We start from the raw sequence: 25930 nt of genomic DNA on the forward strand, positions 1-25930 counted from the left end.
GAGCCCGGATCTAAATCCTATTGAACATCTGTGGAAGGAGCTGAAACATGCAGTCTGGAGAAGGCACCCTTCAAATCTGAGACAGCTGGAGCAGTTTGCTCACGAGGAGTGGGCCAACATACCTGTCGACAGGTGCAGAAGTCTCATTGAGAGTTACAGAAATCGCTTGTTTGCAGTGATTGCCTCAAAAGGTTGTGCAACAAAATATTAAGTTAAGAGTACCATCATTTTTGTCCAGGCCAGTTTCATTAGTTTGTTTTTTAAAATGATTCTGTTGAACCAAAATTCAAAAGCAATGTCTGATTTTCATTAGTTAATTTTCAATAAATTTTTATTTATTATTACTTTTCTCAGTTTCAAGTTATTTCAGTGACCTTTGTGGGTTTTTCTTTCTTTAACGGAAGAGTACCAACAATTTTGCCTACGTCTGTAAATAAAGTTATTTTTTCTCATTAAGTTACACTCGGCTTTTACCAGCATCCCATATTTGCCACTTGTGGTCACAATGGCTGCTGTTCAGCAACAGTTTCATAGGTTCACTTTATGAAAGTTTCCTCTTTCTAGTGTTCTTTATGGTTCGACTCTTACAGCTAAAACTCGACTTATGCCAGGCACATTATGTCAGGCACACACACTCCACGAGAATCAAGACGATTTTGGGCCTTCTCAACCCCCCTCCCACCCCCGTCAGCAAAGCCCAGATTTTTTGATGGTTCTAAAGATTATCTTTCCAGATATTCCTGTGATGTCAGGTATGTGTAGAGTGTTTTATACATCACCCGATCGGCTCGGAAGTCCATCCTGGCCGCACCGATTTCAAATCGTAAATATTAATCAATATTTACGATCGGACATCCTGTTGTGTGACGGGTAACCCCGAGGACTGCTGATGACGCAGTCACGTGGGAAAGAGCGATAGCCAATTGAGAACCAAGCTCAAGTTGTTATGTGTGGGCTCTCTCACATTTTCAAAACATTTTCAGATTTGAAAAATCTTTTAGTGTGGGCCAGCCTTTAGTCATTTGTGGTCGTGTCTAGAAGGTAACCCGCAAATTGCGAAAACTTGCAAAATGTTGCAAAAGCTCTTACGAGACTCGCTGCCCGACGACCCATCCGAACCTCAACCATTCGAGGTCAATGTCTAACCTTAACCATCTTGCAAGAGTTCCGCAATTTGTGCGTTGCAGACATGACCATCATTTTTTGCAGCATTAAAGTGACAATTTGGGAAATAACATTATACTTATTCACTCACTTCATTCATTATTCGCTTTCTTGCTCAGTGTTTGATGAGATTATTGATACCACTCATAATTATTAACACTAAATATGAAGCTAAATCCATGGATCCTGTTAGCTAAGCACAAAGACTGTCTCTGTCCAATGGTGCTTGTACAGATTAAACAACATATAACATGTTAGTGAGCTTTAGAGGTGTTGGCAGGCAGACTTTTCTCCTTCGGACAGAGCCAGGCTAGCTCTTCATGCTAAGCTCAGCTAACTGACTGCTGGCTGTGGCTTCATATTTGACAGACATAAGCAGGTGACTAACAGAAGGATATGATTAACTTCAAAAAATAACTTGCACCTCATTATTTACACTCGTCTCCCTCTCTGTCTTCCTGGCACCGTATGAAGTCTCTCGCATCACATTCCTCTGCTAATAAAGACATATAGCTTCCACTTCTTCCTTTACTCGAAAAACACAGCTTCAAAGGACAGATGAGAGCAATTTAGTCTTCTTGTTCTAATAACACCAAAAAAAAGAAAGAAAATGAAATTCTTTGCTGATTATGTTTAAAATCTTTAATTTATTCCACTTATCATTCCAAAAATCCAGGATTGATGAACACAGGACTGATACACATTATGTTATCAATCCCAACATACTACAAAGAAAGAAAACTGTACACATGTTTGAATGTAAGAAGAAAACCTTCCATACTAGTTATTTATAGATAAATAAAAAAGGGACAAATCAAAGTAACACTTTTTTTTTTTTTTTACAGTTGGTTTGTCCGACAGCCTCATAGTCATGTGTGTGATGATGCTCTTCATTCCATGGGCTGCTCCTGCTTCTCTTTGAACTCATTAACTCTTGCCTGGAAAAAAAAATGAAAGAAAACAGTCAGGATTGGAGTTGAGACAGCGAGGGGAGCGGCGTTCCTTTCACTATGGGACTAATATATCCAGAGCCAAGCAGACAACTCAGGGTCTGTTCTTGTATCCCACACGGAAATATTATTATTCCATGATTGTTTGCTTCTGGCTTGCCCTCCTCTGTAGAGAGGTCAGAGCATCGGGTCAGCTTCCGAACCGAAGCCCTTTGGAGGGCAGAGACATTGAAACCTTCAGCGGCTGACACAGGAGGCTCCCTGCTCAGTACACAAGCCTTGGCCAAATTTTGGTTTGGTACTCAAATTAATCAATATCGAACCACTGCCGGTCAGTAAGAGGCTGGTGATGGACTCACAAGCTTACCTGAAAGGTGTTGAGAACGTGTTGAGCAACATCGCTGAGCTCATTCAGGCCCCTCCGCAGCGGCTCTGTGGCCGGAATCCCTCCTGAAACAGACAGTAGATACCTCTGAAGAAAACCACCAGCATTATTAGTGATTAAAAAAAAACAACGACAAATGATGCACGCACTTCGTGGGTCAATCGTCTCTACAGGATTCAGCCAACGATAGTTTGAGGGACCATTTTACAAAATTTGCAACTGGCAAGCTGCAATTTACAGCATGGGATCATAGACCGTACATAAGAAGTGGATGTAGTCACCGTGTCGTCACCCATTGGTTTGTGGACTCCCGTTTTGAAACCTCGAGGTCGGCATTTTGGCCATCGCCATCTTGTTTTTTTTTTACACGAGAGGGTGGAGCTAAGTACAACCGCACACTGAATAAGACATTTAGGCGACCAAAAAGGTTATAATTAACTTTTATGAACTGAAAACACACTGTGAAAGGGTTAAAGTTGTAAATCAAAAACACGGACAACTCCCAGACCCGACAACACCAGGGTAGCCACCAATCACAAGGTAGCCACACCCTAAAGCATCCCCTGCTTTATGGTCTATTTGACTATAAAAGGTACCATAATTTACTAAATGAACATCATGCTGTATTGAAGAAGACTTGAAACTAGCCATTGAGACCATAAACTCATGTTAACAATGTTTATTGAGGTAATAAATCAAGTGAGAAGTAGGGTCATTTTCTCATAGACTTCTACACAATCAGACTTCTTTTAGCAACCAGAGTAGTCGCCTCCTGCTGGATGTTAGAAAGAATGCAGGTTTAAGGCACTTCAGCATTGGCTTCACTTTTCAGACCCGTAGTGGCCCACTGCATTGAATCACTTTCTCTCTTACTCACTACTTAAAACAAATTACATATTTAATCAATGTCAAATTAATCTACAATTTGCACGGTTTTACACCCTGCGGCTCACATTACCGCAGTTTCACAAGCGTGTCGGAGAACTACGGTGGCCTTCAGGTAAAGTAAAAACGTGAAAGGCTCTCTCTAGAGCCAGCGTTTGGTTCGTTATCCGTTCTGGGCTACTGTAGAAACATGGAGGAGCAACATGGCGGACTCCGTGAAGAGGACCCGCTCCCTATGTAGATATATGAAGGGCTCATTCTAAGGTAACGAAAACACAACGATTAGTTAGCTTCGGGTGATGAAACACAAATGAAAACATAGTTTTGAATATTATATTCGATTTCTGCTAATGGATCCCCTGTTCCTTAAACAGGAGGCCCAGTCCGATCAAGCACTCAACCCAAGTCAAATAACAGTCAAGTATCAAAGTACAAGCTAATATAAAAAAATATTCAGAAATTCAGATATGCGAGAAAGTCTTTCACGGCATAATCAATTTATCAAAGCAATGAAACAACAATTCTGTTCACTCCACTGGAGATAAAATAGGAAAGCAAATGCTGCAGCAGCTGATGATAGAGCAAGTCAACAGGAAATGAAGAAATGTAGTGCAGTGCAGCACACATGTGCAAAACGTTACTTGTTTTTTCAGGCTCTTATCTTTACAAATGGAATGCTTTTGCTTTATCAGGTGTTGATTTCCTTTCCGGGAGGCATCACCTTAACGTGGTGGAGAGGTTCGTGTGACCCTATGACCCTGAGGGCTGTGTTGTGACCTTGGTAGGGTCTCCCATGGCAAATTGGTCTCAGGTGAGGGGCCAGACTAAGAATGGTTCACAAAACCCCTATGAATAAACGAGGCAGAGGAGGAGTTACCCGGCCTGGAGGAAGCACTCACAAATCCCCGGTTGAGTGCCGCTACGTTGGAGTTTACCCCGGTAGATGGGATGGTCGCCTCCCCACGCCTTCGGGTTAAGGGGGGGAAACTCTGACTGTTGTTTGTGCGTATGCACCGAACAGCAGTTCGGAGTATTCGGCCTTCTTGGAGACCCTGAATGGAGTCCTGTATGGGGCTCCAGTAGGGGACTCCATAGTTCTTCAAGGGAGACTTCAACACGCAGGTGGTTCCCCTGTTCAAAAAGGGGGACCAGAGAGTGTGTGCCAATAACAGGGGTATCACACTATTCAGCCTCCCTGGTAGAGTCTACTCCAAGGTGATGGAAAAGAGGGTTCGGCCGATTGTCGAACCTCTGATCGAAGAGGAGCAATGCAGATTCCGTCCTGGCCGTGGAACAACGCGCCAGCTCTCTACTCTCACCTATGGTCATGAGGGCTGGGTCATGACCGAAAGAACTAGATCGCGGGTACAAGCGCCCAAAATGGGTTTTTTTCAGGAGGGTGACTGGCGTCTTCCTTAGAGATAGGGTGAGAAGCTCAGTCATCCGTGAGGGACTCGGAGTAGAGCCGCTACTCCTTTGCGTTGAAAGGAGCCAGCTGAGGTGATTCGGGCATCTGGTAAGGATGCCCCCTGGGCGCCTCCCTTGGGAGGTGTTCCAGGCACGACCAGCTGGGAGGAGGCCACGGGGAAGACCCAGGACTAGGTGGAGAGATTATATCTCCACACTGGCCTGGGAACGCATCGAGATTCCCCAGTCAGAGCTGATTAATGTGGCCCGGGAAAGGGAAGTTTGGGGTCCCCTGCTTGAGCTGTTGCTCCCCGTGACCCCAACCCGGATAAGCGGTTGAAGATGAGTGAGTGAGGTGTTGATTAAACTAAGAGATTTTTAAATGTCACTCTATGCTTTAGTATATCTTGAGGTCATCTATTTGATACTGACAACAAATGAATGAAAAGAGCTGTTCATAGCAGTCTTGGGCCTCTTGTCCCGATTGTCATGGAGTCCACCCACCCATATCATTGTGGTCATGGTGGGGAGCAATAATGAAAGAAAGAAATATAGAAATATCTGCTAGCTGCATATGTGAAAGTGCAGTGGAAACTAGGGTTTTTCCTCATGCCTGAAAGGCAATTGTGTCTCGCTGTGCCATGGAGAAAAAAGATCCTCCAGGCATGCTGAAACATAGCTCAACAACAAAAACAAGTTTTTTTTTCAGGCTTGCAGAGTCCTTTCATGTGATGGGGCTGCTGTTAACTGTAGGCACTTTGTGCAAAGCGGATGACAGATTTTTTATTTTTAATAACAAGGCAAAAGGTTATCGTTTTCTGTGGACAAGAACAAGCGAGGGTGTATGTGCATGCATGTCGGTTAGTTAAAATCAGCCGCTGGCCTTTCTTCTTCGGCTGAGTGGACAAAGTGAATGCACCGGACTCCAATCAGCGTGTTTACTCTGCAACACAGCCCGAAAACGTTTCCTCTCTGGCCGTCCTGCACATGTGTTGACACATATTCTAAAAAGAAGAAAAAGAAGATGAAGTGGCGATGTTTTAAAGGGCGTCTCTCACCTCGTGTCTGGATGCGAAAGTTGATCTTGCTCTCAGACGGATGGGTGATGGTGTAGCCACAAAAATCCACATCCACGCTGACGGGAAACAGGAAAGCAAAAGCAATGTTAATGTTTTGCTTAAAATGGGTGGAGGTGTGTTAGTGTTATTACAATTTTTTTCCACTATCATCCCAGCTGCCCTGAACTGACTGAGAACTAAGAACACTGGGAACAAAGTGGAACCACACTGAAGAGTTCCTTTGTGATATTATTATTATTATTATTATTATTGTCAAATTGTCAGAATGACCTCTAGGAATTATGAGGAAAAAAACAGGCCCCTTCAGCAGTAGTCAAATCACAAATGACATAAATTAACCATCAGTCATACTCTTTGTTCTTCAAACGTACCACATGGAAGCGGAGGAGGTAAATATTTTTACATACGAAAAGGTCAAATCTGTGACCCCGACATGCTGAGTTTAAAGCAGCAGGTTGTAAAAAAAAAAAAAAAAAAAACAAAACACTTACGTCTTCATGATCATATATCTGAGGGAATTGCCTAGTGTATGATCTTCATCATGCAGAACAAATGTCACACAGCCCTCATCAGCCCCATCAGCCTGGACCTAAAACAAAAAAAAATAAGTAATTATTAAAACATAATAACACATCCAACTCGAAACAGAAATAAATACCTCATTCAGTCTTGTGAAGGGCTCATTGCATGGGTGGAAAAAAGTACAAAATGCAAGTCTCCCTCAAAAATAATCCAAGGCACACTGTAGTGTTTGAACAAAATTAAAATGCCTTTATTTTACATGGCAATAATTTTAACAAAATTACCAAATGTCCATTTTAAACAATTATTGGCATGTAAGATAAAGGCATTTTAATTTTAACAAAATTAAAATGCCTTTATTTTACATGGCAGTAATTGTTTAAAATTACCAAATGTCCATTTGGTAATTTGGTAATTTTGTTAAAATTACCAAATGTCCATTTTAAACAATTATTGGCATGTAAGATAAAGGCATTTTAATTTTAACAAAATTAAAATGCCTTTATTTTACATGGCAGTAATTGTTTAAAATTACCAAATGTCCATTTTAAACAATTATTGCATGTAAGATAAAGGCATTTTAATTTTGTTCAAACACTACAGTGTGCCTCGGATTATTTTTGATGGAGACTTGCATTTTGCACTTTTTTCCACCCATGCAAGACAGAATGAGCCCAATACACCTGAAGGATCTGAAGAGCACCTGTATGTGATTACCACAGAGACCCAGCAGCGCTTCTACTCCATTGTCTTCAGAAATAAATACCTCCTTAGAGATAATTGAGTTTGGAGAATCAATCACATTGAGAGGGAGCTATTATGCATTGCATCCAATACTTATCATGATGATGCACATTGGTAAGCATGAGTTGAACATATTGAACAGCATGTTGATATTGATCAATACTGCCCCCAAGTGGAGACACTCTGAGTCAGCTATGGACTGAGAAGCAAATGTAAAGCAGCTAAAGTGATTTACGTTTCGGTTAGCTTAGCTTTACATAATGTCACTCATGATATCAGTCCACAACCAAGGTTGCATTAAAGAGAGCAGCGTTTAACCTAGTTAAACGAGGTGTAACAACACTGTTAGCTACTGTAGCTACTGTTACCCACGTGGGGCGTTTACAGGTGTTATCTTTAGCTTCTTTAGTTGAGTATTTTCTCACAAACAGAGTTTAATAATGGCAGAGAAATATAGCTGTATACAATCTCAAAAATTACAAGGCATTATTGCTTTTTTTACCATCTCCAGCACGGGTTTCTTTTCTCCTTCTGCAGCCATGCTTCACATCCCCACTCTATACGTCAACACAGAGACGGTGGGGTTTCAGCCCTCACTGTTGTCTGATAGGCAAGGGGTAGGCAAAGCAGCTTTATTTGCATAGCACATTTCAGCAACAGGGCAAAGTGCTTTACATAAACATTCAAGAACATTGCGACAAAGTGCAAAAGACCATTAAGACATAATTAAAACAGTTATAAAAACATAAAAACATTGAAGATTAGAAAATAAAAACAAGCTAAAAATAAAAGCTAGGATAGAAGCTGAAATAGAGTATAACACACAAGAGTAAAAGCTCTGGTGCAGTATACGATCATTATCTGGTTTAATAAAAGGCAGCAGCAAACAGGAAAGTTTTAAACTTTGATTTAAAAGAACTCAGAGTTGGAGCTGGTCCTGCAGGTTTCTGGGAGCTTGTTCCAGATATTTGGTGCATAAAAACTGAACTTCTGCATGTTTAGTTCTGACTCTGGGGACACTAAGCAGACCTGATCCAGATGACCTGAGAGGTCTGGATGGTTCATAACATAGCAGAAGATCAGAAATGTATTTTTTTGCCCTAAACCATTTAGTGCTTTGTAAACCAGCAGGAGTAGTTTGAAACCAATTCTCTGAGAGACAGGCAGCCAGTGTAGAGACCTCAGAACTGGACTGATATGATCCACTTTCTTGGTCTTAGTGAGGACTCTAGCAGCAGCGTTCTGAATCAGGTGCAGCTGTCTGATCCATTCTTTAGGAAGACCAGTATAGGGGTAGGCAAAGGGCTTTGTCCCACAAAAAAAGGTGTTTGTTTTGTCTATTGTGCAGTACATTTAACAGAAACAAACACATGCAGTATGTGTGATTATAGAAGTAAACATTTATCAAATATTCAGAAAAATAATATCAAAAGAATGTGAAGAGATGCACATTTTTCTAGTGACTATACCTGACTTTTTTTTAAAGTTTGGATATGTCACTAGGCTACAACTTGGAATATTGTGTGAAAGAGATTCTTCTTGGTAGTCCACAGGTTGGAGATTTGCCTTTGCTAAAGTTAAACAAAATAACTACTGGTTTCAGAAAGCTGCCATCTGAAAAAACACAGAAAGTATTTCTATGATGCAGATTAAGATAAGATAAGATAAGATAAGATATTCCTTTATTAGTCCCGCAGTGGGGAAATTTGCAGTGTACAGCAGCAAAGGGGATAGTGTAAAAAACAAGATGCATCAGCTTAGCAAAATATGAACCATTTAAATAGAAGGAAGTATAAAAATAGGAGCAGTCTATACAGTATTGACAATAAACAGAATTGCACAAGTGGAAAATGATATTGCACAGTGAGAATGAATGAATGAATGAATGAATGAATGAAATTCCACCTGAAAATATCAGGTTATTGTCAGTGTTTTTGGTGTGTAAGTGGTCTACTGGGATCACAGCATCTTTCAATATTTGGATAATTAATAAAAAATGTCTGCTTTGTATCTTTGAAGGAGCCGAAAGAGGAAAACTTCTTTACAACTGATCACCCGATGTACTGCAAATTGTGTCCTGTACAGCTTTGTAGTCTGTGCTTTTTATTGTGTCTTGTATACATGCAGTGTATGAAGTAGTGATATAATGTTCTGACTTATTTTATTAAGAAACCATCCCTGCACTGTTATGTAGAATAACAATAGATTGATTTATCCATCGCAGCATTGGTGAAGTTGCCTGTAAGACTTAGACGAGGGCTCTAAATACTAAGCAACACCTCCGAACTGTCGCCATAACGTGACGTACGTATGAAACCTGTGACGACACATTGCGTGAGAGGAAGTTACAAAAAAATGTAGTTCTTAAAACGAAGCGATACAATTAGGTACGTGGCCTAAGGCATGTGGTAAGAACTACATTAACCACATAGCATAGGAATGAACTGGTTTTCCGGTCTGGAGGTCTGCAAAGCAAAGCAGAAGTCACTGGAAAGGGATTAGCTAGCTTGCTAGCAGACGAAAGCTCTTTAGATGTTGGGATTTGCGCTAAATTGGCTATTTTGAACAGCGCTGACAAACCGAGGTTTTTGATTTATTATTATTGTATGTTTCACTGTTAATTGCTAGAAAAAGCTTGTTGGTATTGCGACAGACAGATAACATTACCTAACACACGTCATGTACTTTGATCAACAACATTAGTAGCTAGCTAGCCTGTTGTTTATCTGGCTTTCGCTTTCATTTCTCCTGACAACTGGATCGTGTAGTTAATAACACTAGTTATCTCAGTTAGGCTAACATTACTGACGTGTGTTACACATATTCATACACATAATGTCCTCTCCTTTCTTTCTGTAACGTTCATCCTCTCTATCCGTCTCTAGCTCTGTCAGTAACACCTCACTGGTCTTATTCGTGTCTCTAGCTCTGTCAGTAACATCTCACTGGTCTTATTCGTGTCTCTAGCTCTGTCAGTAACATCTTACTGGTCTTATTTGTGTCTCTAGCTCTGTCAGTAACATCTCACTGGTCATTATTTGTGTGTTTCCAGCAAGTAATAGAGCCCAAACCCCCAGCTGTTGCCATGGCAATCCTGTTTGCTGTGGTGGCTCGTGGAACCACCATCCTGGCAAAGCATGCATGGTGTGGTGGCAACTTCCTGGAGGTGACTGAACAGATTTTAGCCAAAATACCATCAGAGAACAACAAATTGACCTACAGCCATGGCAGGTAGGATTCACACACACACACACACACACACACACTGCATGCTTTTATCTTTGTGAGGACACTCATTGACATAATGCCTTCCCTAGCTCCTTACCCTAACCTTAACTATCACAACTAAATGCCTGATCCCAACCCTTACCCTTACTCTAACCTACTGTAAACCTAATTCTAACCTGAACCTTATAACCAAGTCTGAACCCTCAAACAAGCCTTTGGAGGTCTCTCTGTAGGTGATGATCGGCCCAAATGTCCTCACTTTCCAAAAATGTTCTCACTGTGAAAGTCTAAAACTCAAATTGGTCCTCACAAAGATAGCTGTACAAGTGTACACGCACACACACACACACACACCTTACACCTCCATCTCACAGCAATCACCCACCCACTCCTATGCTGTGGCTACATGGGTCTGTATGTCTTTCCCAGTTTAGGGAAGTTCAGATCCTACTAGTATGTACAAGTGGTCATGTGATCAGATAATTATGACAGAAAGTGCACCATGGGTAAAAACAGTAGCAAACATACCTAGAGCTAGCTGTATGAAATGCCTCTTATCTGATGTACAAGTCATGAGTTCTCAGTGCTTTCCTCAGGCAAGTGTCAACAATTGTCATCTATGTTTACGCACTTAAAAACAGGCTATACCTGTCATCAGGTAAAGGAAAGAATATGTATTTAGCGTCTAAGATGTGTTGGAGTGATACTTCTAAACTACCAGTTAAAATGCAGTTTGGTTAGTTTTTCCCACTGTCCTCTACAAAATGATGTTACATTAATTTGAACAATGCACTATTGTAAAAGACGATCAGCCATGTAGAACTAATTTACTTGCAAATCACAACTTTAACAGACACTTGGGTGTTTATTGTTGCCAATAGGAGTTGATATGATGAACTCCTCTGAGTCCGACATTATTCTCCATCACTCAGGGTCTTTTTCACACACTTGTGAAACCTTGAAGAAGAGCTTTTGTGGACAAGTAATTAAGATTTTCAAGCAGAAATACAGCTGTTTCCACAGACTATTGAATAATCTGATTATTGCCTTATACTGTATATAAACATGCTACTTCAACATGAGAAGCCAGTAATTATCCTTTGGGTGGTAATGCCTACAAGATTAATGTGATTTCTTACATTATTAATGATGTAATGATTTGTTTGCTCAGTGTGGACTGTCATATATTAGCACACGAGCTGTAGAGATCACTTAAAGCTGGTATCACATGATACAAGTTAATATTTCCTTAGGCTTTTTACAGTGAATGTAGTATACTGTATTGAACTTTGTACTTTCAACTGTATATCTGTAATGTTGACAATTTTTTTCTTTTTTTTCTTTTTTAGCTATCTCTTTCATTACATCTGCCATGATAGAATCATATACCTGTGTATCACCGATGATGTAAGTATAAAATTGGCTCAGATATCTGTGTATTTGTTTGTTTAGGGGTCAGAGGGAATTTGAGTGATATATATTAAAGTCCCTTGAAATGCACTTTATGTGAATAGCTGAATATAAGGAAGAGTTCAGAAGTAAAGCTGAATAACGCAGCAGCCACTTTGAGAAACAGAAATAACATTATTGCACCCAAATACATCTCCAACCCACGTTTGGGAGGTAATTTATTGAGCCTATTACAACAGGAAGCAGAAAAATACACTCAGAGACACAAGGTAACAATATATTAATTTCAATGTACTTAAAATAATATTTCTTATAATTAACTTTTTTGTGTTTTACTAAAGGACTTTGAGAGATCGCGCGCATTCAGCTTCCTCAGTGAAGTCAAGAAGCGCTTCCAGACAACATACGGGTCGCGAGCTCAAACAGCCCTGCCTTACGCCATGAACAGCGAGTTCTCCTCAACATTGGCAGCTCAGATGGTGAGTATAACGAGAGCCTGAGCATATTCAGCAATGTTATCATGTGAGGGCCTCGTGACTGCTGTTTACTTCTGTAGTCATACTGATACTACTGAAGTAATCACTTAGATCAACTTTCCATTTCCTTCTTTACCTTTCTCTTTGTAGAAACACCACTCGGACCCACGGGGATCAGATCGTGTCACTGAGACTCAGATGCAAGTGGATGACCTGAAAGGCATTATGGTCCGCAACATAGGTGAGCTCCTCATGAGTGATCCCCATGGCACAGTAACCCTGAAAAGACCTCTTTTTATGCCTCTGTGCCGGCAACAGCAGGGGCCAGAGGTATTATGTTTTCAGGTTGTCCCGAAACAAACGGACACTTGGAGGACGCAAAGATAAACTGATTGGATTGTAGTGGTCAAAGGTCAAAGGTTAATGTTTTGGTCTACGATATAAAATACGTCAGTAAATATCCTACTTGTGAATTTTGAAGCCTTTATCTGTCTTTAAAAAGGCGGTTGCTAACAAGTGGTTAAATGAGACCACTAAACGTCGTCACGCCGACTCGTCCGCCTTTACAGCCTCGTTGTGTGTACACATGCTCATGCGACCGTGGTGTAGTTTGTTTAGGGGCGATGCTAACTTCCTAGTTGGCTTACAAAAATACGTCATCCCTGGAGCACTCTATGGGATAATAAGAAGAAAGTATTATTTCTCTGCAGGGTCCTTTCCATAATGTTGTCAGACACTTATAATAGCAATCTGAGCCTGTCAATGGCAAAAACAAGCACTTTAAGTGGATGTAAACTGAGGGTACCAGGATGCCCCAAATGATTACATTACAGCTTGTTTAGCGTCTGGTGGCTGCAGCGTACTCCCTCAATATTGGACCAGTTTCAGAAATTGTTGTCCCCATTAGTCACTTAGGACGCTTTCACAAACCAACATTTAGTCTGCAAAAATGTTTACTTGACATCTGGGCCGAAAAGAACCTACAGAATATGCTAAATATAGTCCACAAAAACAGTGACGTTTATAAAGTCATAAACTGGAGGAGAAGGGATTTGTGCACAGTAGATCAGTGCCGAGTCAAAGTGAAAAAACTTCGACAGCATCAAAGTTCGCGATTCCCTGCTTTGAAGTGGCAGCTCTCGAGAGTGAAAAGAAAATTTCGCTCCTTCCTACAGGCTAATTCTTTTTTAGTTTGGTCCACTTTGTTTTGTGCACTGTAAAACCGAACCAGACTAAATAGAAAACAAACCCAAAAGTATCAATTTTATCTCTGATTCGGACTAGCCAAACGGACTATGGCTTATGAAAGCGCCCTTAGACACAAAAACATGGGAAAATAGGGTCATCAAGTTGCATCAGTGACCGCTACGTTATGCTGTGCCAATGAAGCACTGGTATTTGTTGACCTTCATGCCCAAAGCAAATGTTCTGGCAATCAAATTCTGAAATGGTCTCAAATGTCAGTCAGATTTCACCAACTATCTTATACGAATCTCTTCACACTGGACCTTTATGTCTCCCAAGTTAACTCTGCCTCTCTTTGTGTCTTTTTACAGACTTGGTAGCTCAGAGAGGAGAGAAGCTGGAGTTGCTGATTGACAAGACAGAAAATCTGGTTGATTCAGTGAGTCTATCATTCTACTAGTTTTCATGATGCATGGTATTTGGCAGTGTATAAGTTTATCTTTTCACAGTTATATAGCACGCTACTTATACACAAATGTTGTCACTGATGTCACGTTCTCTCTCTACTCCATTTAGTCGGTCACATTTAAGACCACAAGTCGTAACCTGGCGCGAGCCATGTGTATGAAGAACCTCAAGCTGACTATTGTCATTGTGCTGGTGTGCCTGGTGAGTATGGACAGGAATGGTAACTAGTGAGATGTTGGTTATTAGTGGGACAGTGTAATGTTCTTTAGCCAATTTGGTGGATTATTACTTATGATATTAAATTGTTTTTCTTTCCATTAAAGCTGAAGTTGGTAACTTTGAGCAAATATGATGAAAAAAGTTATTTTTGTAAAACAGTCACTATATCCTGACAGTAGTGCATGAGACAGATAGTCTTTGGTTTTGGCTCAACTGTTTTCAACATGGAGCCGGGTCACAAACTTTGAAAATATTTTAACAATAAGTAGTTCCGTAACAAAATATTGATTCATATTTGATCAGCGCTGCCTAGTTTGACAGTTTGATCGGAGTTCACGAGTGGTTGACAGCTGCTCAGAGACAGCAAGGCTCCAGCTCGGCTCTGATTGGTTGTTTTTGTTTGGGTGCGGTAGAAACTTGCAAATGCCATTAGGACCACTAGGGGGAGGCAGAGGGACATGATTTTTTTTCGCAGATTATCTGTCTCATGCACTATTGTCAGGATATAGTAACAGTTTTATAACTAGAATAGAGCGCAGACCTCCGCCCCCCTCTCCGTTCAGCTTGCGCCATCATCCACGTGTATTTTTGTTTATGCTGAGATCAGCTGTACGTAGCGGAGCATCGTAAAACACTTCATTCAAATTGGACAGAAACAAAATAAAACTCACCTAAACCGTCGTCGTTACTCTTTCCAACAATCACAAAGTGTGCTTTGGTCGAACTCAACTGTAATTTCACAGAGTTTAATGTGAAAAAACGCAGAATCTACAGTCGTCCCCTTCCCGCCCCTCCCCGCTCTCTCTCTGTCTCTCTCTCTGAAGAAAGAAGGCGTGGTCATGCGTCATCAACGCGCCATCAGTTACACTGCGCATGTGTAATATCCTGTGGTTTTAAAGCTCAGGCTGATCGGAATTCTTAAAAGTGTTCCTGAATCCGGAAGGGACCCCTTCGAAAATGGCCATGCCAGTTTTTCCTCGCCAACATTTAGCGTAACGTCATAGCGTTATTTAACCTTCTTCCTCCTTAGGTTTTTCTGGTTTCATATGATACAAGTATTTTCACTCTAGCTTTAAAACTGAGCCCGCTACAACCTAAAAATCGCAAGTTGCGTTAATGCGGTAAATAAGTAAAAAAAAACAAATTTGCGTTAACACGTTATTATCCCGTTAACTTTGACAGCCCTAAAAATAACTTTTTTATCATATTTGCTCAAGGTTACTAACTGCAGCTTTAACATGAAAAATGACCTTGATATCTTAGCTACTACAGCTTTAATTTTCAGCTATGATGAGGCTCAGCTGTCCTGTAAAACTGCCGTAATTTACTTCACATCTTCATTGAAAACACATTGCAGCAATGATCTTTCCTAAGAGGGCTCCTCTGCATTGTTTGACATTGACTGAAGGAATTCCTCCTGTGTGTTGCGACTGTATGGCTCACTGCGTGATTAATCAAACAGCGGTGCAGGAAGTAAACATTGCTTCTGTCCTGTTTCCAGGTGGTCATTTACATCATCGTTTCTGCTGCCTGCGGGGGCCTCAGCTGGCCCAGTTGTGTCAAATGAGTGGAGGATAGTGGGGATAAAAGAAAAGGAGATAAAGGAAGAGGGGGAGAAGCGCCTGTTCAACTCTGCCCTCCAGTGGACACAAAAGGACACACAACTTTCCTTCCTCTATTCCTCCAGCTTCAACATCCCCGGAAAGACACACATGACGCTGTTCCTCCTCCTGCCTCCTTCTTCTTCCCCCTCTTTGATCGCGTGCACATTGACTTGCCTTCAGGACAGGGAGTCCCACCTCATCATACCCACACTGATGGGCAGCAGCCATGTGGCCTAAAACTGATGTGGAACAATAATCTTGTCTTATACTAGTCTGGTCCATTCATCCTGTCTCATGCACTTAGTGGCCTGATGTATCAGTTTGTGATACTGTCCTGCACCTCTCTATGTATTTAATCCATTCAGACTGATACCGGAATGACCCACAAAGATAGCAGAGATTGCATTGTTATTGTCCTGCTTTTCCTTTGATGCCAACAGGAATACATGAGACCTGCAAGTATAAATAAGTAGCATGTTGCAGATCCATCAGCAGATCCAATACAGTGTCTGTTCCTCTGTTATATAACTGAAAACTAATTTTTGACAAAACCAATGACGTATACTGTATGTCTCAAATGTCTAATGAACCATGCTGGTGGTGTCTCATGAACACATATTTTCTGATTTCCTTCTTGTTTTATCGCCAAGCACAGTCGTATATTCTAAAATGGATGTTGTAAAATACCAGATATGATCATATAAATAAATATTGTAAATTTGATTAATATTACTGACTCAAGAGATGTAATGGTTCTTTTAAATCAAGCCTGATTTTTGAGGAAATCTTCAATATCCTTTCCCACCTCAATAGGAGGTTTCCTTTCACCCTTTTAGGATGTTCAGTGTGCCCATATGTTCTTTCTGTTAACACAATGCACTTTTTACATTGTACATAGATTTGCTTCCTGGCATCATCATCATCATCATATGGTTTATAATCATGTAATATTTAATTATTGTACATCCAGATTTGAATTAATAAACGACCAAGTGGTTGATCCCTTCAGATGGGAAACAAAAGTTTTGATATTTGTGGATTTTATTTTGAAAATCTGACCTAATTCCCTTGATATGAGCTGAATTGGTGATCATTAGCTAATTGATTAACTGCTAGTGACTTAACTGTTAGTTGCAAAGGGACGCCAACTCATCACATTGTGTCAAAGTTCAAGCAAACAACACTTGTTTGTCACTTCTTCGGGGCAATATGAGCTGTACGACCGGTTTGTAGTTTTGCATTCTGACATTTGTTTGTTCAGGGCGCTCTGAGAGCAAGGCCTATTCTAAGGAGGTTAGGACACGGGTTTTGTAGGTAGGGTATGACGCATGCGCAGTGTGACTGAAACTGCGGTCGTGCGTTGCGACCAGACTTTACTGCGCATGCGTAATCCCCCTTTGACATGAAGTGTGACCTAGCCTCCTTTAATAGGCCTTGTCTAAGAGCGGGAAACTACCAGGTGAAAATAATGCTGTATTAGGACCTCGTTAGTGCTCCCGTCTGTCCGGTGACAGGTAATGTTACAAGCCATAAATCTGCTATTTTTTTGTTTAACTATACGCTTTTTATTAACCTAACCTAGTGGACAAGTGGTAAGGCAGTTTATATGTTTCTCCAACATTACTTTGCTACTTTAGTTCTTAGTTAGCTTGAGCTAATTGAGGTACCATAAAGTTCAACCTCCGGTCAACAGAAATTAACGTTTGTTAGCTTGATAGCTAGCTAGCTAATTAGCTACATTATGCTAGCTAGCTACAAGGCCTATGGAAAAGAGGCTAGGACACGCGCAATGTAACTGAAGCTGCGGTCGTGCGTTGTGATTGGCTCAATTTCGGCGAGGGCAGACAAGACTTTACTGCGCATGCGTTGTACCCCGAAGCTATGACGCGTTTCCCAGCCTCCTTCAGTAGGCCTTGGCTGCTAATTGTCGGGTTTTTGTGTCAACCGCTGTTTTCGACCGTTGAAAGTCATGTTTAAAACCTTATGTAACGGTTGTTCGCCATGTAAGCTTAATTTTAACATAATAATAATGCATTATAGTAATTTTTACCAGTCTCTTCTGCACTATACTCACTTTTAACAGTCTCTTCTGCACTATACTCACTTTTAACAGTCTCTTCTGCACTATACTCACTTTTAACAGTCTCTTCTGCACTATATTCACTTTTAACAGTCTCTTATGCACTATACTCACTTTTTTAATAGTCCTGTATCACAGCTGTTACCCTGTACTATATTCATTTTTAACAGTTTTCCTCATCTCCTTGTATTTTTATATCTGGTATATTTTTTTGTACTTTGCACTGCTAACTTTTTTACTGCCTTCTTACTAACATGTTTTGCACTATGGACATGTGATGCTGGAAACTTGAATTTCCCTCGGGATTTATAAAGTTACTATCTATCTATCTATCTATCGATCTATCTAATACTAGTTTATTGCCTAATCTTTAAAGGTCTCAGCCGTGTTGTGTACATTAGTCTACTGTGTTTTAAACCATTTATGGACTTGACAGATTATTTTCCTTGCTACATATGTAGACTCCTACTATGTTTACTCCTGCTCTAATTATAGACTCATCTGGCTGGAGGAGGGCTCAAACTGATGTTGTTGTTGTCACCAATGACCTCTTGTGTTTACAGGAGCCAGAGAGGAGTAAGGTACTCAAACACATCCAGCAATATTCAGTCTTATTTTGGCTTTAAACCACACCTTTGACTACTGCAACGCAAAGCAAGGCAAGGCAAGTTTATTTTATATAGCACATTTCATACACAAAGGCAATTCAAAGTGCTTTACATATAAAAGCAAGATAAAAGAGCACAAAGTGCATTAGATAAAAACGAATAAAAGAATATTATTATTTTTTATTATTATTATTTTATTTAAAAGGGACCATGTACAGTTTAAAACATAAATGTCACCATTTGATGCACCGTACCAGATTATAGCTTTAATCTAATTCACATCTGTAGTCCCTTGGCAGGTCAAAACAAAGAAACATACTACAGTCATACAAGAAAGAACATACAAAACGCACAATACACAGCTACACACAATAGCACATCACAAAGTATGCTTGTCAAGTAAAAGCAAGTCATGAAGACCATGGAGGAAAGATCAGTGAGTACAGAGCTGAGCAGCTTTCAACACACGTTTTAAGTTGGTTTTGAAAGTGCTGATAGAGCTGCAGCTCCTCACATCGTCAGGCAGGCTGTTCCACTGATTTGTGGCCTTAACAGAAAAAGCTGAGAACAGTTTTTGGTCTTGAGTCTAGATTTGAAAGTGCTGCATCTTTGATTTCATCTGGAAGTTTGTTCCACAGTTGAGCAGCGTAGCAGCTAAAAGCAGCCTCACCATGTTTCCTTCTGACCTTGGGTACTACTAATAGATTTTTTTTCCCAGTGACGTTAGAGGTCTAGTAGGTGTGTACTGCTGAAGCATATCTGAGGGGTAATTTGGACCTACCCCCTTTAGTGATTTGTAAACAAGCAGTAGTGTTTTAATGTCAATTCTGTGACTTACTGGGAGCCAGTGTAGGGAATTAAGTACTGGAGTGATGTGATCAGTTCTTTTGTTTTTTTGTAAGCACTCTAGCAGCTGCATTTTGCACCATCTAAAGCTGTTTGATGGTCTTTTTAGGTAGGCCCGTGAAGAGACCATTGCAGTAATCGACTCTGCTCGAGATAAAAGCATGGATACGTTTTTCTAGGTCATGCTTTGACATAAGACCTCTAAGTTTAGCTATGTTTTTAAGGTGGTAAAAAGCTGATTTGGTTATCGCTTTCACATGATTATTGAAGCTGAGATCACCGTTGATTAAAACACCAAGATTTTTGACAACATCCTTTGCTTTAAGTCCCTTTGTGTTCAGATGATTAGCAATCTTAATTCTCATCTTTCTTCCCAAATAAGAATACCGTAGGTGACTGTGGAATCCATGTTTATCTGCTTTGCACATTTTATAACTTTTTAAGACCAATTTCAATATGCTTGTGGTGTTGATTGCACTGTATTGCAAGGTGAAATTATTTTGTTCAGCTATACAGGACAACACCACAAACCCTGTTCTCAAATGGTACTATAAAATATAGGTGAATATCTTGCACAATATTTCAGACTGAGCTCAAGGGTTAATTCTTGACCTAGAGCTTGTCAAAAAAAAGTCTTAACACAAGATTCAACTAAAATGTTTGTTCTTATGTGTTGCCGTTGTCCACCTCTGCAAATGCAAGGGATGTAAGAGTATTGCGATATTATGTTTATGTGTATTATGTTACTGCGATTCTCCAAAACACTAGATTTTTAATTAACCTCTTAAAAATTTGACGGCCCGCCGGCAGTCCCAGCCACTATTCTGCCTTTCGGCGGTTGTAGCGGGCTCAGTTTCATAGCTAGAAGTGCAGTGACGGTATAAACCTAAGGAATCCATTGGTACCAACCATGTCATACTTGCATGTCGCGAAGGAGGATGTATAACACTACGAAATTATGCTAAATTTTGGTGAGGAAAAACTGGCATAGCCATTTCCCCCCCTTTACAGACATGCCGACTTTATCATAATCGCTTTTTTTTTGTTGGCAAAAAACATGTTTTTTGAATGCAGTATAAATGTAATATTTTTGCCTATTCTAAAATGATGTATTATTTCTGAATACTGGGGTCCCTAAACAGTCTTGGAATTACATACATTTTGTATGACAGGAAAGTTAAGACTCTTGTGGAACTATATTCATGTGTAATGATGTTAGTCCCCATAGTAGCCATTTTACATAGTGAATGTTGTATTACTCAGATTTTATACATATCATGGTGTCTTTATAGTTTATACTATGACAGTTTTCCTAAAATTAGATTGGAAAAAATTGCAATGTATCACCTTGCTTACAGTATCACAATATATTGCAATATATTGAATCATTACCCCTATATCATGATACGTATCACCAGATTCTTGCCAATGCACAGCCCTAGGAAATGCTATGTGTATTCAGCATAAGCATCACAGTTTAGGCTAACTGAATGAATAGCTAACCAAGATACATTTGCTGACACATCTGACAGGTCTCTGTTTTTCACTAGATAGCATAGGCACAGCTTTCTCTTGAAAGCCTTTTTCTATTTCTTCTTGCTGAAGCAGACTGACTAATATTCTGACTGTTGAAAGACAGTGCCGTGCTATCCTTCTAACCGGGCTCATTGGTGTGGTTTTGTTCCCTGCTTTACAGAGGACAGCGTTGTCCCTGTGGTATGCTGGCTGGAATCCCCCAGCTTGACCTGCTGCCCTGTGGTAGTGTGGTGCAGCTCTGTGCCTGGGCTTTTGATGGCTGTCCCTGCTACTCATAACTGCTGGCTGTATGACACTGATACGTCCAGTCACCCATGCAAAGGCAAGAAAAGGCCATTCAAGGTTTTCTGCAAAGTGCCTCGGGGGCTTCAAAAATAGAGAAGCATTGTTCTGTTGATCTCACTTTCAGTTTTAAATGTATAATGCTATTTGAAGGCAGTAACTTGCATTGGATTTTTCTTGGACAGACAGGTACATAGTGGGGCCTCATATCAAACAGCAATGTTGATAATGAATCTGAGACAATTACAAAAATAACCCCATTTTATTTTCTGACAAGGCAGAATGGACTCTCAAAACACAGGGTCCAGTAGACCACACCATCGTGGGCAGTTTACAGTGAGTGTCGGGTATCAGGGATTTTGGCCGGTTAGCCTCTTGGTTTTGAATGTATTGTATACACTTTTACAGTGTACTGTTTAGGTGGCAACAAACATCACTGAGGTTTTAGGTTTGAACAGTACTTGAAGACCATGTCAAAATGCTTAGATTCGATAACTATACCCACTAAATAACAGCTTTTACAGGATATAAGACTCAGAACTCTGAGGAGATAATAAGCCTACTCTATACCAGTGGTTCCTTAGGGCCGTTCACATGCTGCGTCTAAAAATGTGTGGAAAATGCCAGCTGTGCCGCTTTCATCATTTTATCCAAGGTGCATGGGAGGTTGCGCTACTGTTGCGCCTACCATTACTAACCAACCAAAATCTGCTTGCTACGATGATGAAGTTGTAGTAATTTAGCTGTAAAAGCCTCACTGACTAAACTAAACAAAGTCAAAACAAAGAAATAGATTTCCAGCACCTCACGGTAGCTTTACTGCTCCATTTCTTAGTGTCAACTTGGCTGACCTTTCAACCGGATGTTGTGACGTTCTTGGACGGAAAGGGTGAAGCCAGTAAAATAGATAAAGCTCTGGGTAACCCTGCACTAAAATGATTAACTTCTCCTCCATATATTTACTGTACACTGATATTTACGGAAGGAAGAAAAGATATCTGCCGGCTGTGATTGGTTGTTCCTTGTCACGTGACATGCTGTGCGCGCTGCAGTGTTCCAAAAGTTGAAATAATTTTATCTTGCTTGCTCCTCGCAATAGCGTCGCTCCCGCGTTTGAGCGAGCCTGCCACGCATCTACATTAACAACGAATTTGAGCACGCAAAAAACGTGGCACGTGAACCGCCCCTTAGGGGGACGTCAAAGATCACAAGGGGTGCGCCAGGATTTGTCTTCTGAGATAATGATTGAAATTAGATTTCTTCATGTATAACTAAAATCATAATAACACACTTAGTGGTTAATTTATACAAAAGCCTGTACATTAAAAAAAAAATATTTAAAATAATTTATTGTTTTGCTACTTCAGGTAGCACTTCACTGCAAATCTATCATCCGGCTTCAATCCATATTTGTGGGCTTTTAGCCTTTCAAAAACATTTTTGCTCTCCCGCTTGACGCACACAAAGGGAGGCCCGCATCTTTAACACTATTATAGTAAATTAATTAATTGAAAAAAAAGATATGCATCTGCATTCACTTGGCGAATCTGTCAAGACGTCATCACTTTATTTATATATATTAAGAAAAACTCATTTAATACACTGAGTCACTTTATTGAAACTGAGGATTTTGTTTGAGGATTTGTAATTATTTTTAGGGTGATGAGTCTTTCTTAGATACAAGTAGGGGTGGCTTCAACGAAAATAGGTTGGGAACCACTGCTCTATACCATGATTTACATCTTCTCTCTAGTTAAGATTAGACTGTAGTTCCAGGGGTCAGGGGCCTTGTATAGATTAAGCAGAAATAGCATTTGGTCTTAGAGGTCTTAGACTCTGGTGTCACACCACTACTGCAGTGTTGGGATCAGGTGTCGAGCTGTTTGTGTACAACATGAGGCTGTGTCATCAGACAGTGACATTATCAGTGGAGGACTTTGGAGCACTTGTCAGCTGTAACCAACATTGTAATGTGCCTTGCCATCTTGGAGTAAGTGAGTTTCTATGCAAATTCTGGGTGGGAACAAGGAACCGAGGCCTCCTGTTATTCTGCTCCCCTTTTCACTTATCCCTCACTAAAAAAGCAGCCTGATCCATTCCTTCATAAAAGAGGGACTTTGGCTGCTTAGCAACAGTGAATGCCAACACTGGCAGGCCATGGCCACTCCCCCAGCACTGGGCTCGGCGTGGATAAGGTAACATGTTGCTTTCTTCCTTGCTTGCTCAATCAGTAAACTTGGGAGTGGAGCTCTACGTAGAGCACAATCCTTAGCTGGACCTTGACATGCCTGCACTGGGAGCAGTGTGCAGCCAAGTCACTGATGTGTCTGGCACAGTGGCTGGTCGGAGATATTGCTGATCCAGTGCTGCAGTAGGCCTACAGGGAAGGGAGGAAAGAAATAGAATCTAATGCCTGCACAGGGGGCACCCTCATTCTGGCTGTGACGTTACTGATGCACGGTTGACTCTAAACACGAGGAGGGAGGAGTGGTGGTGGGACGGGGGCTGTTGGTGTCTGGCTGAAGCACACTTGCACACCACTGCCTGCCCAGTTGGCTGGATTTAGCGCTTTGGAAGGAAAGCAGTAATGGGATTATCTCTGAGAGAGTAAAATGAGCCGGGTGAACCTGTAAACAGTGAGTGATCTGACGTGATGCAGAAGGCAAGACAGCTGACTGTGGAGAATGGCGGTATTGAGTTAGTTCATACTATAGTTGATCCATTTCTCAGTCCAAAGGTAAGTGTTTTAAAAGGTTTTTTTTTTCTGCAGTGTTGCTTTCTATTCGTTGGCTCAGTTTCTTGTGGCTTATCTTGGTGGTTTTATTTTTACATAAACATCGTCAGTTCATGGTTTTCTCAGGTGCAGTTGTACTTTACATAACAATGTAATGCCTAGTGATGTTTTTAACCAGCAAAATCACTGTTCTGCATTGTCATATTGTGTGGGAAGATACTGCAGTGGCGTTGGAGGGGCAGTTCTTCTTGCCAAGGTTCAATGTGCAGCAGTTTGCCATGGCTGTATAATATATTGTACAGATTGTAATTTACAGAAAGGCGTGTTGATTCTCTGCCGGTTAAACAAACATCCAGATTTGGACTGTTGGTCATGTTGATAAAAGCAGAGCAGCTTTCATATATCTTATCAGCAGTAGTGTCGAGTGTCCAGTAAGGCAGATTTAAATATTAACACCAAATAATTATTGTGGCATACTTATATTTTGAAAATGTCTTTCTCCCAAATGTTAAAGCCAAAGATCTCTTTAAAGACTAGACTAACACTCAGTTATTCCAGTTGAAGACTTCATTTATGGTGTGGTTGTTGTCTTTACAGACTGAGCATTGCTCTAAGGTTGAACATTTTCTAATTAGCATTTTGAAATGTGCATTATGGAGGTGGAGGCCAGAATTATAGTCGACAATGTATTTTGAATTTCTCTATTGAGGTCTTGTTTAAAAAATAATAATAATATATTTGAGTTGACATTTGCTGAATGTTATTTGTTGGTTCTGTTGCTTGCCAAAATTGGTTTGTAAAGGTGGCTGATATTTTGGCTATGAGAAAAAAACTGTCAATGTATTTATAGTTTAGTGCACCTCAAACTTGCAGCTATCTCTAGTGACTCCAGGGGTCCATGACTCTTTAACTCTTTAGTTACATCACTCACTTTAAGTAGAGCCTTATTTGCCTTTTATATACTGTATATGGGGGGGAAATGTCAACATTTTTGCACCCAGACTATTCAACTGGTGGAGTTTTGAAATTGCTACAAAAGAAACCTCTATCTTAGCAGTATTACACACAGATGAGCCAAAGACAAGCAGGCTGCCACTCAAGATTGAAAACATGAGGTTAATATGCTGCATATTATAAATTGAAGCCTCTCTTTTTCTTAAGACATGTACTATGTTTTATTTAGAATGCTCTGACAACCAAGAAAAACCCCTGAGCTCAGGTTTATTTTAAACTAAGTCATATGTTTTCTGCATTTTGTTTTGTGTTTCCTGGGAAGGTCATGTACCCTCACTGATCCTGCCCCTCCCTCCTCAACCAGTATATTCCCTGTCTCCTTGACAATTATGTTCCCATACAACTAAACTGCATTGTGAATTACGTTTCGAGGGTATTTTGTCCCGGATTGCATTTGTTTTTGACATCTGACAGTCTGCAGATGTTCTTGTAGGGAGGAGGTCGGGTCAAACAAACACAGGACTTTCACCCAGGAGGCCACTGCTTGTGTCCCATGTGAAGCCAAAAGTCAACATTCACTTGTTTTAATTTACGTCCGTAGCTTAAACCTGCAGTAGGCAGAATATTTTTGGCATCATTGAGCAAAACTTTGATAATAACCTTTCAGCATATTGTAATTGAAGTGTTCTGAGAGATAACAAGATTTCTGCACATCCTCATGGCTCTGTTTTCAGGCTTTAAAAAAATCAAGCCCGTGACGGGAGACTTTGGCCAATTTCAGAGAGAGCGTTCCTATTGAGCGTTTCTATTGGCTATGTTCCGGCTGGTGGGCTTTGCTTGGTATAACTGATCTCAACATGGCTGCCGGGTCACAAACTTTCTCATTTTACAGCTAAACGGTACACTAAAATATGTTTCTGAAAACATTTGAGGCGAGAAATAGGCATTACAGTAACAGTATGGATTCATATTTGATCAGTACTGCCTAGTTTGACCGCTTGATCGGAGTTTGCGAGTGATTGACAGCTGCTCAGAGACGGCAAGGCTCCAGCTCGGCTCTGATTAGTTGTTTTCCTCCGATGTGTGAAATCTTGCAGATGCCATTGGGAGCACCAGAGGACACAGAGGCACTTGATTTTTTCAGATTAACTTTCTACTGTCAGA

General features: G+C 40.5%; 3 protein-coding genes across 13 annotated transcripts in view; 2 read left to right on the forward strand and 1 right to left on the reverse strand.

Moving 5' to 3' along the window:
• Nucleotides 1-1791: 1791 nt before the first annotated feature.
• Nucleotides 1792-7739, reverse strand: polr1d (RNA polymerase I and III subunit D). Its single transcript, XM_037780686.1, has 5 exons — nucleotides 7639-7739; nucleotides 6362-6459; nucleotides 5850-5926; nucleotides 2482-2564; nucleotides 1792-2102 (listed from the first exon to the last, which is right to left on the reverse strand). Exons 1-5 carry the CDS (start codon nucleotides 7675-7677, stop codon nucleotides 2055-2057), a joined length of 345 nt encoding a protein of 114 aa, XP_037636614.1. The 5' UTR covers nucleotides 7678-7739; the 3' UTR covers nucleotides 1792-2054.
• Nucleotides 7740-9562: 1823 nt separating this feature from the next.
• Nucleotides 9563-16566, forward strand: sybl1 (synaptobrevin-like 1). 2 transcript variants are annotated; one of them, XM_037780684.1, is made up of 8 exons: nucleotides 9563-9720; nucleotides 10189-10367; nucleotides 11714-11771; nucleotides 12116-12253; nucleotides 12401-12491; nucleotides 13807-13874; nucleotides 14012-14104; nucleotides 15624-16566. In XM_037780684.1, exons 2-8 carry the CDS (start codon nucleotides 10222-10224, stop codon nucleotides 15687-15689), a joined length of 660 nt encoding a protein of 219 aa, XP_037636612.1. In that variant the 5' UTR covers nucleotides 9563-9720; nucleotides 10189-10221; the 3' UTR covers nucleotides 15690-16566. The 2 variants fall into 2 exon arrangements, with proteins under 2 accessions (XP_037636612.1, XP_037636613.1); XM_037780685.1 differs by having other exon boundaries at nucleotides 9600-9740.
• A 534-nt stretch (nucleotides 16567-17100) lies between these two features.
• mtus1a (microtubule associated tumor suppressor 1a) overlaps nucleotides 17101-25930 on the forward strand; it is a 38049-nt gene continuing 29219 nt past the window's right edge. Inside the window, exons 1-2 of one of the 10 annotated variants that reach the window (XM_037780668.1) lie at nucleotides 17426-17729; nucleotides 18370-18470. The gene's annotated coding sequence lies outside the window, so the exon portion shown is untranslated. Of the gene's footprint in view, nucleotides 17324-17425; nucleotides 17730-18303; nucleotides 18476-20957; nucleotides 21119-23598; nucleotides 23816-25930 lie in introns of those variants that run through there. The other 9 variants (XM_037780669.1, XM_037780673.1, XM_037780675.1 and 6 more) reach the window with 9 other exon arrangements.

Source organism: Sebastes umbrosus, chromosome 9 (assembly GCF_015220745.1).
Source record: "Sebastes umbrosus isolate fSebUmb1 chromosome 9, fSebUmb1.pri, whole genome shotgun sequence".
NCBI lineage: Eukaryota > Metazoa > Chordata > Actinopteri > Perciformes > Sebastidae > Sebastes > Sebastes umbrosus.

Bases quoted from the DNA above. Each gene is read 5' to 3' on its own strand.
- sybl1 (XM_037780684.1), top strand. From the start codon at position 10,222: ATGGCAATCCTGTTTGCTGTGGTGGCTCGTGGAACCACCATCCTGGCA. The intron at 12,492-13,806 runs GTGAGCTCCTCA...GTCTTTTTACAG, and splicing joins CATTATGGTCCGCAACATAG to ACTTGGTAGCTCAGAGAGGA. The intron at 13,875-14,011 runs GTGAGTCTATCA...TACTCCATTTAG, and splicing joins CAGAAAATCTGGTTGATTCA to TCGGTCACATTTAAGACCAC.
- polr1d (XM_037780686.1), bottom strand. From the start codon at position 7,677: ATGGCTGCAGAAGGAGAAAAGAAACCCGTGCTGGAGATG. The intron at 6,460-7,638 runs GTAAAAAAAGCA...TTTTTGTTTTAG, and splicing joins AGAAACCCGTGCTGGAGATG to GTCCAGGCTGATGGGGCTGA. The intron at 5,927-6,361 runs GTAAGTGTTTTG...GTTTCCCGTCAG, and splicing joins AGATATATGATCATGAAGAC to CGTGGATGTGGATTTTTGTG.